Source organism: Ochotona princeps, chromosome 22 (assembly GCF_030435755.1).
Source record: "Ochotona princeps isolate mOchPri1 chromosome 22, mOchPri1.hap1, whole genome shotgun sequence".
Classification (NCBI taxonomy): Eukaryota; Metazoa; Chordata; class Mammalia; order Lagomorpha; family Ochotonidae; genus Ochotona; species Ochotona princeps.
Genome location: NC_080853.1, coordinates 1,969,037 through 1,985,269, shown reverse-complemented (window position 1 = coordinate 1,985,269; position 16,233 = coordinate 1,969,037). Strand labels below are relative to the sequence as shown.

The 16,233-nt window shown below is 51.1% G+C and overlaps 1 protein-coding gene across 1 annotated transcript in view; it reads left to right on the top strand.

Moving 5' to 3' along the window:
* Nucleotides 1-16,002, top strand: part of ZNF831 (zinc finger protein 831) — a 55,155-nt gene extending 39,153 nt beyond the window's left edge. Inside the window, exons 5-7 of the mRNA XM_058679872.1 lie at nucleotides 14,328-14,464; nucleotides 15,190-15,577; nucleotides 15,866-16,002. Of these exons, the coding sequence (XP_058535855.1) occupies nucleotides 14,328-14,464; nucleotides 15,190-15,577; nucleotides 15,866-16,002 (662 nt within the window). The remainder of the gene's footprint in view (nucleotides 1-14,327; nucleotides 14,465-15,189; nucleotides 15,578-15,865) is intronic.
* The last annotated feature ends 231 nt before the right edge of the window (nucleotides 16,003-16,233 follow it).

The following is a 16,233-nucleotide window of genomic DNA, read 5'->3' as shown; positions in this document are numbered from 1 at the left end:
TGGGAGTCCGTGGGCAGCTTTGCCTCTGAGGGTCTCCCTCATTCGGCCGTGTCTATCAGCCTTCTTAGCACAAACATCTCCGTGCTCAGAGCTCACTGGGCCGCAGCAGGGCTGGCTTCTGTTGTCATCCAGCCATCCTCGTCATCACAGGGATCATCCTAACATCGGCGGGGGCTTTTCAAAGGCTTGTTTCCTTATTTGAAAGGCAGAGTTACAGAGAGAGAAAGAGGGGGCAGGGAGAGGAGTGAGAGTTAGGTATCTTCCATCCGCTGGTTCACTCCCCCAATGGTGGCAATAGCTGCAGCTGGGACAGGCCAGAGCCAGGAGCTTCCTCTGGGTCTCCCACATCGAAGCAGGGGTCCGACACTTGGGCCATCTTCTGCTGCTTTCCCAAGCACATGCTCAGGTAGCTGGATTGGAAGTGGAGCAGCCAGGGCTGGAACCCGTGCACATATGGGATATTGGCAGGGTAGGCACCAACCTTACCTGCTGTGCCACCACCCCAGCCCCTGAGGATAAACTTTACTGTGGAATGGCCACTATTTGGAGATTTTTAAAAAATCATCCTGCTAAACTTTTCGAGAAAAATCCAGGTGCCAGAGTGGTAGTAATGTTCAAGGTGAGCAAACAGGCATAGAGGTTGCATGAGTTATGCGCTAACAACACATGGAGCTGGGGATCTGTTTCCATTTCAGACCCAGTGATGCCGTGTGTGGAGCCACCCAAGGGCAGTGTGCTGGCCGCTGTTACTTGTACATGGATATTCTGGAGGAACTTTTGCTGAGAGTGCACACTGAGCGTTCCAGGAATGGTTGTATGGGCATCCGACGTTCGAGGTGGCCAGCACGTACTTTTACACAGCAGTACTGACCTGCTAGCCAATGTTGTTTCCCTGTAGTGGAAGTTAACTGCTGCTGTGTAACAGGCTTGGAGCAGGTGGGCAACACCCCTTGTGGGGCCCCAGGTGGGTGGGCTCAGCACTTTCTGGGCTTGCCATGCCCCTGGGTGAGCTGACCCTGTATTATGCGGGACCCTCCCCAGTGTCGTCCAGGTGACGTTTAGCTGTTGTTGTTCCTGGGGCTCCACGGGATGGCCACTGACCCTCAGAGCCTCCCTTTACTCAGTGGCGGCGGCGGGGGTGGGCTGGTCAGGCATCTCGTGGCAGGTGCTCTCCTGTGGTCACCTGGCACTTCTCCCATCATCAGATGGAGCCAAGGGCTGCTGGAGAGGAAAGTCCCAAGCTGAGATGTCCTTGGTCCATGCGTCCTGGCCATGGTCGCCACTGTCAGGTGTCTGCACAGCTGAGCTAAGCTGCCCTACTTCCCCACCAGTCTTATGGGCCTGCAGCTTTTTGTCTTGCTTCTCTGCGGGGTGTGTGCCAGACCTGTGTGCCAGAATCCTGGCAGTGGTGGCGGCTGCCAGGTGCATGCTCTGGCATCCTCATCAATTCACTCCCACCTCACCCCTCTGGGCCTGTTCAAGGTCCCTCCACAGTCACGGAAAGCTGGCATGACCAGGTGGACACCTTTTCCCGCACACCACGGAGCTACATGCTGGGTGGAAAATCCAGGAACTGGTGCCCCTTGCCACACCAAGGAGCCCTTGGGACCAGGTGCAGCTTCCTGCACCTCTGCTTCCCCAGGCAGGCAGCTGGGCCCCCCCGGTGACTGCTCTGTGTGGGGAGCAGAGCGGGTGGGAGTCATTGGCTTGGGAGCCCCTGCCTTCCCATACCCACGAGCAGCCAAGAGCTGCTTCTGCTGGCAAAGGGCTGCTCCCACCCATTCCTCAAGTGTGTGCTATTGACAAGCTTAGCGGTCAAAGCCGGAGTTTGAGAGTTTGTGTTCTTTCTTTCCCCCCTCTTGGCTGCAAAAGAGAAGAAGGCGTTCTTCCCCCGCCCCACTTTGCCCTCCATTTTAGAGTTCTGGAGGAAAGAATTATGAACATAGCAAAACTCTCAGGCACTAAATGTCCCTGGACCTGCAATTACTGGAGCGAGGCCGCCTGGCCCCGAGCACTGGGCTGCACTTGTCGTTGGTGCCCCTTCTGAGGGCATTGTCTGTGTCGGGCCCCTCGCTCCATGCAGCCTCCCTGGACTCTCTCCCACAAAGAACCTTGGCGGTAATGAACTCTACTTAACGGTCTTTGCTGGCCGAGAGGGGGCCATTTGGGGAAGAAAATCGATAGCCTTGGGTTCTCTGACAACGGACAGAATGGCAGAAGTAGTTTTGAAGAACAGATCGACTAATGGTTTTTCCAAATAGACTTTTTTTCAAAGGCTGTTTTCTTTTTTTTCTGCCCCTCACAGTGGTCTTAAAATTTTTCCTTTCAAGAAAGAGGCAGCTACAGCCTGCTGGCTTTCTGTGGCCTGTCCCCTCCATCCTGAAGCTTCTGTCTGCTGCATCCAGGACACCTGAGGCTATCCCCAAGCTCACAGCCTGGGGCAATTTAGTGCCTAGACCTGGGGGAGGCCAGGTAGGGCCCACCCCAACATTGGGGGCTAGATTGAGCTGGTGAGAACGTGGGGCCTCCCCCACTCAGTTCCATCTGTAGGCCAAGACTAAACAGTGCATCTGTTTTTAAACATAAATCACTGATGCTACACCTGATCTGGGTTTCTCTGAAACTAATTTCTCATGGCACCCACATTTGTTCTGCAACCCTCCCCTTGAGCAACGCTGTCTAACCCTTCCTTTTCTCTTCCTTATACGTAAGATGTATTAGAAAGGTGGAGTGGCAGAGAGTAAGGGTGAGAGAGGAGGAGATGGCCTATCTGCTTGTCCATCCCCTCAGATGGCTGCCTTGGCCCTCGCTGGAGCCAGGAGTCTGGCACTCCATCTGAATCTGCAGCGGCCCAAGGACTGCGCCATCTCCTGCCACCTTCCCAGGCCTGATAGCAAGAAGCTGGCCTGGAAGTGGAGTACTCAGGACTTGAACCGTGCTCCTGGATGGGATGCCAGTATTGCAGTCCGTGATCACAATGCTGCTTCCCATGTTCACATCTTGGCTAGTTTGGGATTCTGCTCATTCCCACCCCAGCGACCTATGGCCATTTTACAGCTAGGCTCCAGTAATTTCTGATGTGTCTGATATTCCAACACTGCACTGTTTGCCTGGAGAGAGGAGGGAAGCTGGGTCTGGGAACTGCCATGGTCCTGGGGACAGTTGGACTTAGATGAGCCACTTCTGTAGGCTGTTCTGGTGTGTCTCAGCCAGACACCCGGACGGAGAATGATGGGGAGCAGGTGTCCAGGGTCAGCCGCATCACAACCGCTGCTGTCTGTCTCTCACAAGGCACTGGTGTCGCGACAACACAGCTCCCAGCAAAGCCAGGACTGTTAGATCCCACAAAGAAAACCGATGGCCTGTTTTGCCTTCGCGAGGGAGGGGTTCAAGGTGACCGAGGTGGAACCTCTCTCCCAAGGGAGGGTTTGACCTTGGCTCTCACCTGAACGAGTTGTGGGTTCCTGGATGGGACAGGAAGCCCACGGGTGCTGAGGCGAACTTCTGTTCTCCTCCAGCGTCCTTGTGGGGCAAGCCCACCTATATTTTCCCCTTTCTCCACTTAGATCTGTCCCCTCACCCCTTTTCGCTAGGGGTCTGAGAAGAGCTCTCAGGGGGTACCCAGGCCACGTTCAGGACAGGCCCACCAGCATTCTTAGAAACAGTGCCCCCTACTGCATTTGGTGCTTTTGTGTCAGCGCACACCATGTGTGGGGAGTGGGGTGCTAAAGCCGCTCCTGGGATTGGTAGGGGCCGTTGCAAGATGGCGGCTGGCCCAGGGCCAGGAGGCAGAGTTGGTCTCGCCAGCAGGTAAACAGGAAGTCACAGGGATAGGCTAATGCCCTCGCTGTGATTACTGGCCTATCACGTAGCGCCAAGTGGACCCATGGGGAGAAGTGATTGGTGAAGAATGATATAAAAGTAGCTGGAAAAAGCTAGGTGAGGACGACAGACGGACGGATGGTGGACAGAGAAAGATGGGACGAGGGAGAAGAAGGACGGGCGGGAAGAAGGGTGGCGGAGAGAGGGCTGGAAAAGAGGGATACAGACAGAAGCAGTAAAAGCAGTACGGAGAGACGGGGACAAGAACGGAGAAATGCAGCAGAAAGTACGGGAAGAAATATGGGAAGAAGGGTGGTGGAAAGAGGGCTGGAGAAGCGGGGAGGAAAGCTTAGACCCATGGGAACAGGAGCAGCAGAGAGAAGGACTTAAACGCGGCCGCTTTTGGCAGTGAGGGGTCCGGTTGAGGTTCCGGCTTCTCCCAGACCCTCAAGAGCATGCCTCATCTTTTTAGAGTCGCTGCTAGGCGGCGGCAACCATGGGCACTCATGTGGGCACATCTCTTTCTGAACTGAATTTGACAATGGCAGATTTTTAAAGATAAGTCAAAAAAGATCTTTTGAATAGATCTTCCATGACAGCTGTGTAAGGTGAGGAAGTCCCCTCTTGTTTATTTTTATTTTTGAAGGATTTATTTTTTTCCTTGGAAGACAGAGAGAGGAAGAGACAGGAGGCCTTCCACCTGTGCGTTTATTCCCCAGCTGATCACAACAGTTGATGGGCCAGGATCCTGGGAGCCCATCTGGGTCTTCATGCAGGCGGTAGGGATCCAAGCACTCGAGGCCTCGTCCACTGCTTTCCCAAGTGTATTAGCAAAGAGCTTCATGATAGATCAGTTAGGACTTGAACCAGAGGTTTGCAAGTGTCACAGACGGTGGCTTAACCTGATGTGCCACAACCTTGGCCCCAAGGTTGTCTTTTACTTTTCTTCATGTCTCAAGGGGTGGACTTTCTAAGCCAGTCGCATATATGACTTAGCTATTCTTTTAATTATTTTAAACGTTTTTATTTTTAACATTGTTTACATAGGTAAACGCGAGGTACAGCATGTGGGCCTCTAATTAGGGTAGGGTGGGACAAGGTACGGAGCAAGGTGGGAGGGACAGAGGTTTTACTTCTTTTCTTTTTTTTCTTTTTTTCCCCTGTGTCCATTGGGTGGAAGAGCAGGGGGCCGACGCAGGCGTCCCATGTGGGCGCCAGACCCCAGTTGCTCCACTTCGGACCCGGCTCCCCACTTATGTGCAAAAGCAAGAGGAGCTGACTGCCATGCGTAGGCCTCTGCCATTCACATTGGAGACTCGAATAGAGCTGCAGCCTCCTGGCTTTGGCCTAGCTTTTCCTTTTTGCAACTATTAGGGGAGTGAATCAGTGGATGAGAGATTCGGAATGTGTGTGTGTGTGTGTGTGTGTGTGTGTGTGAACCTCTCTGTAACTCTGCCTTTCAAATAAATACATAATTTTTTTTATTAAAAAAGCAAGTGGCAGGTAGTATGGTAAGTGTAGCAAACTGATCCTTTGCCAGCATCCCATATGGGCACCAATTTGGGTCCTAGTTGCTTCATTTCTGAGCCAGCTCCCTGCTTATGGCCTGGGAAAGCAATGAATGAGGCCCCCCAAGTTCTTGAGTCCCTGTACCCATGTGGGAGATCTGGAAAAAGGTCCTGGCTCCTGGCTTTGGATTAGCTCAACTCCAGCTGTTTCAGCCAGCAAATGGAAGTCGCTCTCTGTAAAATCTACTTCTAGAAAATATCTAGAAATGACATTTCCTGATTTGTTTGGTAGGATTCTGATGATCAAGGTGAAGGCATGAGTCTTCAGTTCTCTTTCCTAACGCTGCGTGTGTAGCCCTCCTATTGCCAGGCGGGCTTCGGGCGGCTCTGCATCTCGGCCCATCAGTTCAGAGGATAAAAGGCATCATGCTGGGTGTGGGGCTAGTTACTGTGCTGAACACTCATGTCCTTCATGTTTCCTGTCACAAAAAGCTGTGGAGCTGGTGTGAGGACAGCGAGGGACTCCAGAGAACTCTAGGGATGGATCCCTCTCTCCTCCCGTCACGACTCCGCTCCCCTTTGTCACTCACATCTCTGCTTGCAGGCACCAGGCAACCTTCAAGTTCACGTCACTGCCGTTTTCCCTCAGCAGGGACGCGCCCTTCTCTGCTTTGGCCCGAAAGAGCTCAGGACCATCCTCTTACTGATTGATTTTTCTAATTGGAGTTTTGCTTGCTTTGTTGCTGTGGGTGACTTCTCTGAGGTGCAAACTGTAGGAGGAGATGAGGCTGGTGCGGAGGCCCGCCGCTCCGGAGCCCGCAACGAAGGTTACAGCATCTCTCGGGCTCTTTCCTGCTTTCTTGGGAAATTAAGCCTTCTTCAGCTGCAGTTTCAGTTTGGATGAAAATCTACATTTATCTTTCTGTTTTACTGCTGTTTTCTAAGGAGTGTTTTATTTATTTATTTGAAAGGCAGAGAGAGAGAGAGAGAGAGAGATTTTTCATCTGCTGGCTCTCTCCAAATAGCTGCAACGGCTGGAGCCGGGCCAGGGTCAAAGCCAGGGGCTGGGCGCTTCACCTGGGTCTTGCACATGGGACAGGGACCCCAACCACGTGTGCCATTTCTGCTGGTTTCTGATTCAGATGAGCAGGGAACTGGACCAGAAGTGGAGCCTGTACAGGATGCCAACAGTGCAGGTGGCAACTTTGTGCACCGTGCCACAGCACTGGTCCCACTGTTTATCTCTTTAAGGTGACTGGACACCAAAATGAACGAGTACAGCTCCACTGTTTTCTTTCTTGTCTGTCTCTCATTTGACACGGGCCCATTTTTCCTCCCTATCAGGATTAATGAGGGAGAGGAAAGAAGATCTTTCTTTCCAGCTATTATCACTGAAATGGATCAATTTCTCCTTTTTAAGGATGCAAATCTTGAAGAAAGATGAGCTCTCTCAAATACCTCAATTACATTTCGAGAAATGGACTGTCATTTACGGGCTCATTTGGTAATGAGAAACGTTGGAGATCATAACTCAAAGAGAAGGCCCTCCTGGTTCCAGTGTTGGCGTTACAGATTTCAAATGGTCTTCTCAATAATTGCGATTTCGCCTCCCTCTTTCTGTCCTGTTTCCTTTTGCATGCTAAGTTGCAGCTACATGCTGTGGTCTGGGCACAGACTTTGGCATCCATTTGAGATCTGACTTTCCCCCAAACACCTTTCAGGAGAACACAGGAAAACGGAAGTCACAAACTGTCTTTCATCCACGAAGCAGAAAAAGCAACGAGAGCTGCTCCGAAAGCTACTCCGAAAGCAGCTGCTGCTCGACAATGTAGGCAGGCTTGGAGGGGCTATTCTAGAGACATTGCGGGAGAGGAAAACACGTTGGCGCATGGCTCCAGGTGGGCAGGGCGCTTGTCTGCTCCACCTGCAGAGCCTCGGGGCAAGCTCTGGTCCCCTGGCCACATGTGTGACATGCATTCCTGCGATTGTTCAGACTGTCCACTTCTGACACTCAAGCGGGGGCTCTTGGGGGGGGTGGCTCACAGCGGTGTGACATTCACTGTGACACCAATCATTGTATAATTATGTCCTAATCTCCTTCTCTTCAGCTAAGTATACGCTACATCAACCACATAGAGCTGAGCTCCTTCAACTGTTCCCAATCAACCTCTATTTAATTCTAGGACGAGGCGGGGGAGGGGAGGGGATGCTCACCCTTCTTCCCTTGAGTGCTGTATACATAACCAAGCTTTAAAAGCAACCGCAGTGTTTTAACCTGGTCCCCTCCCTCCCCCACAACAGATCTGGGGAAAGTTCCTGTAAGACAAAGACCATCAGAGCAGCTGTAGCTCCTTGAAACGACAGCAAGAGGCCAGAGCTACCCTGGCAGGTGCTTTTGGAGGGACAAGGCCCACCTCCCCACATCTTGTGTGAGGATGGCGGGACGGCCCACCGAAGTCACATAGATGGCAATTCTTTCTTTGATTTAGCCTTTGCACTGCCCTCTGCCGGACAGGCTGTGGGTGGTCTGTGAGGGGCTGCAGCACTGGCCTCTGCCACAAACCACTTCCTTGTGTTTTCCTGCAGAAGAATCAAAATGGCGGCATGAACTCCAGGGCCCCCTCTCTCACCGGCTCCTTCCCCTCCGTTTCTCTGATGATATCTAATGATTTGGCACCATTCCTTTTCCTGCCAGAATGAATAGGGAGCTATTCGTTGGCTGCGCCATTAGTTAAGCACTGCTGCTTCCAGAATTGCTGAAACAGGGCAACACCTCCTTCTCCGGGTGTGCATCTCCAGAAGCGATGAGGCTGCTGCTCGAACACATCCATTACATGCCAGAGCCTGAACTTTCCTTGCTGCAATTTTTCATGTAAAGAAAAGTTTGAAACTAATGTTCCATAAAGTAGATTTTCTTGATTTCATTTTGGCACTAAAAAATTTAAATACCATTAGCAGTTTCTTTGCCTGCACTTAATCTCCCCCCCGCTCCACAATGTGCCCTCTTACTCTCAGCGGCCTTGCTTTCTGCTCTGTGCATCATTAAAGTTTTGATTTACCCAACGATTTTAAGCATACTTTCCCACTAAAAATGTTTTTTTGGGGGGAGAGAATGGTAAGTGAAGAGCGCTCAAACTGATTGCCATTCATCAAAGAGAGAGAAAAGAAATGAGATCCATAGAGAGAAAAGTGGTTTTGGAAATAAGTGATTCACAATGATCGCTCAGAAAAGATCCCCCCGCCCCCCCAAAAAATTACGGTAGTAATTTGAGATTGGCTCTAGACATGGAAAAATATCCTTTTCCTGCCGTGGGCCTCTCTGCTCTCCTCTGCCTGGGAGAGGTAGCCTGAGACCTGGCCCGGAGGACTGCCTTCCTCAGTGGTTCCCTGCCCGGCAGGGGACAGGCTGGGCTTTTCCCATCATCCGTGCACACTCTGGGGTTTTGCCTTGCTATGTCCAGTCTGAACGTTGGAACCAGGGCCACTGTCTTTTATTTCACTTTCTGACTCACAGAGCAGCACAATGAACAGCATAGACCTGTCCCCGAGGGACACCTGTGGCACCAATCATTGTATGATGATGTACCCACCAGAAGTCTGCCAGGCCTTTCTCCATGACCCTACCGAGATGGACAGACACTTGGGTGGCTTTATTTTGCATTAGTTTTAACACCCAAGGCTCCTGGCCTCGTCCTGTTGGACAGCTCTTTTCTTCTTCATCGATCTCGCCTATAACCCCGTGTCAGTGTCCGGCGGCCCTCCAGCAGCGGCGGGAAGTGTGGTGTGCACGCGCAGCCATCTAGTTCTTCAGCCTTTCCTCTATTAATGGATGTTCACATCGATTTCTATTGTCTTTGCTACCCAACGGTCGCTGCAGTAAACATCCTCACTCAATTCCCCACAGAGCAATTGTGTGATCAATAGCTTTGTAATTATTTATGTCATCTTAGACGATATTGCCAAATTACTTTTTGAAAGTGGGGACTGTTTTCTTTCCTCTTTCATAAATATTTTTTAGCAATGAAACTTTGCTTCAGCAAAGGCGGGGAGGCCTGATGGGGTTTTGTCACCGTTGCTGGTACATAGCCGATTCTGAAATGACAGAGGGTCTTCAACTGGCCTCTCCTAGCCCAGCTGTGGCCAGACTTCCTGGGTAACACGGTGTCATCCGTGCTGGTGACAATCAATTGTTGATGTTCAAAAACATGGCAGGTACGCATTCCCAGGGATTTTTCTGGAAAAGTAGCCAGAGCCCGGTTAAGCCCTGAGGGTCAGCTCAGCCGCCGCCCAGCAGCTCGCTCTGGCTCCTGCAGCCTTTGCATTGCTGATTTAACTGGGGCTCTCTCCACCTCGGCTCTGCCCAGCCCCCGTCTCCGCCCAGCAGTGTCCCCAGGCCCCCTCCCCTCCTGGTTTCCAGCATTCCAGAGAACGCAGCTATTTGCCTCCACAGATTTGGAGAAACTCCCCGAAGCCCGGTTCTCCAGGCAGCTTTGGGATCTTCCTCTCCTGGGCCGGCCCGCAAAGGGCGCCCGCTTGGGCTGCAGTGGGAGCGAAGGTCCCTCTGCTTTTACCTCGGCCGCGGTGGCAGGGGGGCTTCCTGAGGTGAAAGCTTGCCTCACGACACCCCCAGAAAACGCGCCGTTTGCGGGATGCTGCTCGGTGGGCCTGGGACCCCGCGGCCTGGAGGGCGCGGCTTTCCTTGCGGAGCCCCGTGGCTTGGTTCTCTAAGCTCTGAAATGGCTGTAAAGAGCAGTTTCTCCTTCAACTCCAATCTAAGCCCTGAGGACGAGGGCCGAGTGGGGAGCGCTGCGTGTCCCAGTCTCCTTGGCTGTCTCTCCCGGACAGGAGGGGTTGGGATTTGTGGCTGGTTTCCATGCGCTTTGAGCTACACGCAGCCTGGGCTGAGGGCGTCCCGAGAGGGGCAGGTGACCCGGAAAGGGACTGCAGAAGTAAGAGATGCGGTTAACACGGTTACTCCAGGCGCCCTTGCTCCAGGCTGGGCTTCTTAGAGAGCCTCTCTCGGGAGCTGCCCTCGGGGGGCACTCTCCTTCAGCTTCTGACTACGTTCTGCTTGGCACCCGTCTGATGTCTCTCATTCTTGTTGCCTGAGAGGAACAAAACCTCCCTCCACTGTCATTTTCAGCTGGAATCCACCTCCCCCCGCCCGCCAAAAGGCTTCATAAACAAATATTGTAATAGGATTGAAAAAAAAATCCCCACAGATTATGAAAAAAAAAAAGAATCCTTTTACCATAATGTTAGGTGGGCAATAGAAACTTAAAGACAACTGTTTGAGTAATTTTATGAATGAATGAATCAGGCTTTTTGAGAGAAAGTTGGCCTCCGGGTCAGGTGCACGTCCCATGACCCCGTGCCTGCGTGATTTTACTCCTTCCCACGTTTAGAGGTTTAGAGGTTGTATCAGGGCCCTGTCTTGCTGTACCCCAGCATCATCTTGCTGTATTTCATCTACTACATTTGCTTGGGGAGTTTGGGGTGCACTTACTGTTTCCTGTGTCTGTCCCCCCACCCCCGCCCCCAGTAGGAAGCATTTTCCTGTTGGGCACTTGTGCATTGTCCGTCATTGAACCATTTCCTGGCCTTGGATACAGTTTTGGCGCCAGGCACTGGCTCTGCTGCACAGCCCGGCAGCGTTTAGGCTCAGTCACCACGGGCTCCGAATAACGGAGCAGGTAGCCATCCACAAAGAGGTCCTTTTTAACGAGCTGCTGGCTTTCTTCGGGTAATCTAGACATTTTCAGCGCTGCTGTGCTGTGCACCCTTACTGGTGAGGTCGCTCCTGACGCTCCGGTCTGGGAGCAGTCCAGGTGGCTGCTCCACTTCTTGTCTGTACCTACAGCTTGCTCAGAAGCCCCTTTGGCTGGCAGACTTATTAGCCTTTCCTCCTAACGTGGAGACTACAGAGTCCAAATTACGGCTTTTTTTCATGGACTGGGATCAGCTACAAGAAATGTCTCAAATTGCTTACATGTTCTGGTAATGATATTTGAGTAACACGTTTATTAGCCTTCTAATAAAGCCTTGGGGGTTAGCAGCCGGAAGAAGTTTTGTCACCAGAGATGTCTACAGACACACTGTAACTTTCATTGTCTTAGTTTTTACTTCATTTTCTTCCTAATTATTTTCCAGTTTCCTGTAGCCTTTTCAAGATAGCTCAATTTAAAGTTACAGTTTGGGCAGTCTCTTCCTGGCAATTATTTCTGGGGAACATTATTAAAAATGCGGCCTTTAATCAGGAGATGGAGCGGACAGCATGGGCTGTGGTGAGCGATGGCACCTCTAATAAGAATCATGTCGTCGTGTCAGAGCGGCTGACTTCGCCAAGATGCCAGGGAGACAGTGGAGTCTAGGCTGCAAGACGCACGAAGTGATTCATGTGGTGTGACGCTGCAGCCGGAACGGGCTGGCACCCTGGGCTTTAAAATTTGACCAGGGCACTACTTACTTTTTGAAAAGGGCCATTTGTTTTAAACCAAGTTAGCGTCCTTCTTCAATAACCCAAATTAGTTTTACACACTTCAGTGACATTATTTGGGCATTTTTCACAATTATTGAAGATAACTCACTTTTCCCTGGAGACTCGAAGGTCAAAAGCAAATTGAATCACTGGTTTTCTTCCTTGGCTTTCTCAGCTGAGTCACAAGTGGTGGGTCAAATGTGCACAGATCTTCCTGCTCAGCTTAAAAGCCCCAACTGCCTGTTGGGAAGACATTTGGCCAATCTGATTATTTTCTCTATACTAATTGATTTTACTTTTTCATTGAATTCAATGAATTGCCTGGTTGTTTTGCCATTGTAGCGGATAGAGCTTAACACACTTAGCGTGGCTCTTGTGCTTGGTAAACTTCGGGACTAAAGAAACTTTTGTTATCATTTTTTGCTGTTTTGTTTTCCATGGGTCAGTGTGAAAATGCTTCCGGATGCCTTGGTTCTCTGCACGTCTGCTGCCAGCCCTCCTCCAGCCCCCTCTCCTGGCTCCGGGAGCACCCCTGGCCGCCTCCACTCCCTCTCCCCCCAGACTGTGCTAACACGCCCCTTGGGAACGGCATCCTAGAGGCCCTGCCCAGATCACTGGCTGCTTAGCAGCTCACCTGGACTGTTGCCTGGAGGGTGCTTCCTTTCCCCAGGGTCTGAGTCTCACAGACATCCCCACGCCAGGGCTTCTGGAACATGTTCATATGCTTCCACTTTCCCCTAAACATCTGGGAGGAGGAGTGACGCAATGAGTGTGCTAGTAACACACATGGGGAAATGATACCTCGCCCATAGGAACTGGAAAACAGGTGCCAACTAATTGAGCAGACCCGCAGGAGTGGAATCCTAGATGAACACTGGACAACGTTCTACCTTTCCCCAAACTCAGTCCCTTAGAATGCCAGGTGGGGCTGAGGGCAGGAGTGATTGAAGACTGAGATGCCATCAGACCTCAAATCCCAACCTCCCTCTCCCTCTCATCGCTCAGGGTGGCAGCCTCCATCTGCATCTCCTCCCGAGGCTCTCTGGAGAGAATGCTGGATGCTGCAGGATGGGATACCAGGTCTGAGAGTTCAGCAGGCAATGAGGACTTCATGTTGCAGCTGGGGGCGTTAACCACAGATTCCCAACACCCCAGTGTATTCTACATCGTGGGCCGTACTTCTGGGCAAATGGAAGGCCTCTTCTTGCAGATGCCACCCAGTGCCCATGGATGACACAGAGGGAATGGCCACAGTGTTTCCAACTAAACAGGGCAGCTCCACAGCGAGGCTCGTGTGGGTGGACCAATGGCTGTGGAGAGTACCAAGTCAGCTGTCAGTGCTTGTCTGCCCAGTGTGGGCAAATATGTAAGATCACCATGGGAAAGAGCTTCTAAAAGTGCATGAGGAGTGAAATTTAAGTGAGAAGTTTGTTTTGGTGCCACAATCCCTTGGAATCTGTGCATTAAAAGGGATTTTTGGAAAGTTCATGGAAAAAGCACATTATAAAAAATTCAAATTTTCAACATCCAGATAAGCTAGTCTTTTAATTCCATAAACTTTTTTGAAATGTTCCCATGTGTCTCAGGAAGCCCTTGAAGATGATGAGGGACCTAAAAGCAAGCAGAAGCCAAGGCATTTTGAAGGGAGACTGTAGGGTGAGGAAAACTTGAGTAGCAACCGTCCCTCGTTAACAAAGCCAGAGGTGTAAGAAGCTGGAACCATGAGAAGAGAACAGGATGCTACGAAAAAAGAGCATAGGAAATGTAGGAGCTTGTGAATGCCCCCCAAATAAAACCGAAGGCCAAAGAAATAGAAAATAAGAGAAAAGCAGAGGCATGTATCAGAAGGGTCAGCAACCTCAGAAGAAGAGTTCTAGAAAGAGAGAAAAGAAAAAATAGGAAAGTTCTAGAAAGAGAGAAAAAGAAAAAAACAGGAAAGCAGTCGAAGAAATGCATGTGGCTGGTGGGTCTGTTGTACAACAGGCCGCAGTCAGTATTCCACGCTCAGGTTCTGAGCATCTGTGGGATTAATGGTGAAGAGATTGGAGGGGCTGAGAGCCGTGGCTGTGACCCCCACAGCACAGCCACAGTGCCCCCGGCCATGCCGCCCCCTCCACCCGTGTCACTTTGTTCAGGATGGGATGTTGTTGTGCGTCATTCGGGGTGTAGGGCCACATTTCTGCTCTGCCCGTCCAGAGGACCTACAATTCACCTCACAAACTGACTGGGAAGGTGATTCTGTTGGGAAAGAAAAGCCACGTGAAATATGATTTTTGCATTGTATGTAATTTGAGGACTGTTTCCTTTGGGAACTGGTTTGCCTGTTCTCCCTTCCTTGGCAACAACGGAGACATTTTGTTCAAGCGAGTATGGCTTGGTTGGAGGCACACTGAGTTCTCACACCCACTGCGTGAGGTGCAGGTTAGTGGGTTCAGAGGGGTCGTGCCAATGGGGATGCTTCTGGTAAGAGTCTTATTTTACAACCCTGGATGCGGAAGGATGTGCCTCCCCTCTTCCAGGTGTCAGTGCACCAGGACAGCCATATTGTGTCACCTCGAAACAGTCTCTTCGGTGTGGGGAGGAAGAGAAGGAGGAGGATGACTACAGACAAATCCCAAGACCGTGCTGTCCTAGTTCAAGTTCAAGCACTCTGAAGGTGGGCATTGGGGATTTTGAGCAGCCTGTCGCCATCCCTGGTTTGCACTCACAGTCCTGTTTCTTCTGATTGTTGTCAAGCATGACCAAACTCATTTTGATTACTTGTTGAAGATTCACACAAAAAAGCCCACCATGCAAACACTTCTGTACATTCGGCACCAAAAGCATGGGCAACTTTGCTTGCCAAACCATTGGGGTGACATTATTGATGTGTATCTCAATAGAGCAGGGACGATGCTGTTTGTGAAGGAAAAATCACCCCAGGCAGAGAGGCACCCCGGACACGTTGGAAACCACTAAAGTATGAGTCAGACCACACTTTGAAAAAAGCTAATCTGAAAAACAAAGCAAAAAAAGTCCTCCAAAAAAACCCCTTCTGTGCCTGGTAATGTAACGTAGTACACCCACTTCATGAGCTCAGCACTGGCTGGCTAATTGAATGATTTTGTTTTTAACAAAGCCAGATGAGAACACATGACAAACCCAGCAGCCTGTTTTGTACCAGCGAGCAGCATTATTCAAGTTAATGCACCAATTAGTTATTAATGGAAACTTATTGAGGACATCATATTGAAGACCACACTTGGTACGAATCATTTAGACCTCAGGACCTTGTTTTTCTCCTGAACCACTATTCTGATCACAGTGTTTTTTTTTTTTTTTTTTTTTGGTACCCATTAACCTTGGTTCCCCCTTTTTTTTTTGCTTTGCACTTTGTTGCAGGATCTTTCTCCATCTGCCGGCGAGCGTGGTGACTGCCACCCTCCCAACGCTGCTGTGGTGCCAGCACCGTCTCTGCAAGCTGACACCGGCCTGGCAGCAGCACACGACCTTGTGCCCCACAGCGAAGGTCTTGACCTTGGGAAGCCGGAGACTCGGCTGCTTCCCTCCCCAGAACGAGTCACAGCAGGTCCCAAGCCAGGCACTTCTTCAGACACGCCAGAGTCTTCGCCCTCTGGACCCAGCGGAGCCCTTCCTTGCTGTGACACTGTTGCTTCTGGGGCCACTTGTGTGTCCCTGGGGGTGCGAGCAGCTCACACAACCTTGGCTAGGCACAGTGTGGAGCCACAGGAGCACAGCCGCACCTCAGATGGAAAAGCCCCAGCCCAAAGCATGTCACAGGCACTTTTGTCAGGGAAATGTTTGTCTGAACAAATAATTTCAGACTCAGCTCCACTGGGGTCAGTTGGACAAACTCATCTCAAAAGATCAACTTCAGGACCCAGTTCAACTAATTCACACCAAGAGGAAGGGAGACCCAAGACATACTTGCCTTCCAGGGGTCAGAGTGGTTGCAGGGACACAGCCACCCCTAGCCCTTCTTTAGGAAGCGATGTTGGGCCATGTCAGGTGTCTGGATTAGCCACTGTGAAGGGCTGTGTGGCTCCTTCAAAGCCAGGGCAGCCTTTAGACACCACTGAAGGCCCTTTGAAGAGCATCCAGAAGGAGGGGTTGGAAGGCGTGAGGAAGCAGACCCGAGTGCAGCTCAGCGACACCAGCAGTGACGATGAGGACCGGCTGGTCATAGAGCTCTGAAGGTTGCTGAAAGAGGTGGTTGTGAATGGATGTTGTCCAGCTGACAGAAGAACACGGTTTTATTTAGGAAACATCTACAGATCAGAATAGTGATGTGGGGTTCTTTCTAAGCCAACTCCATCCAACTCTAGGCCCTCAACAAAGCCACACTATTCCCCATTCCCCATTGGGCACTTTGCAGTAAGTGCACGCTGCGGAGGGCTCGTGAGCTCCAAGGCCCTGGAACTGTGG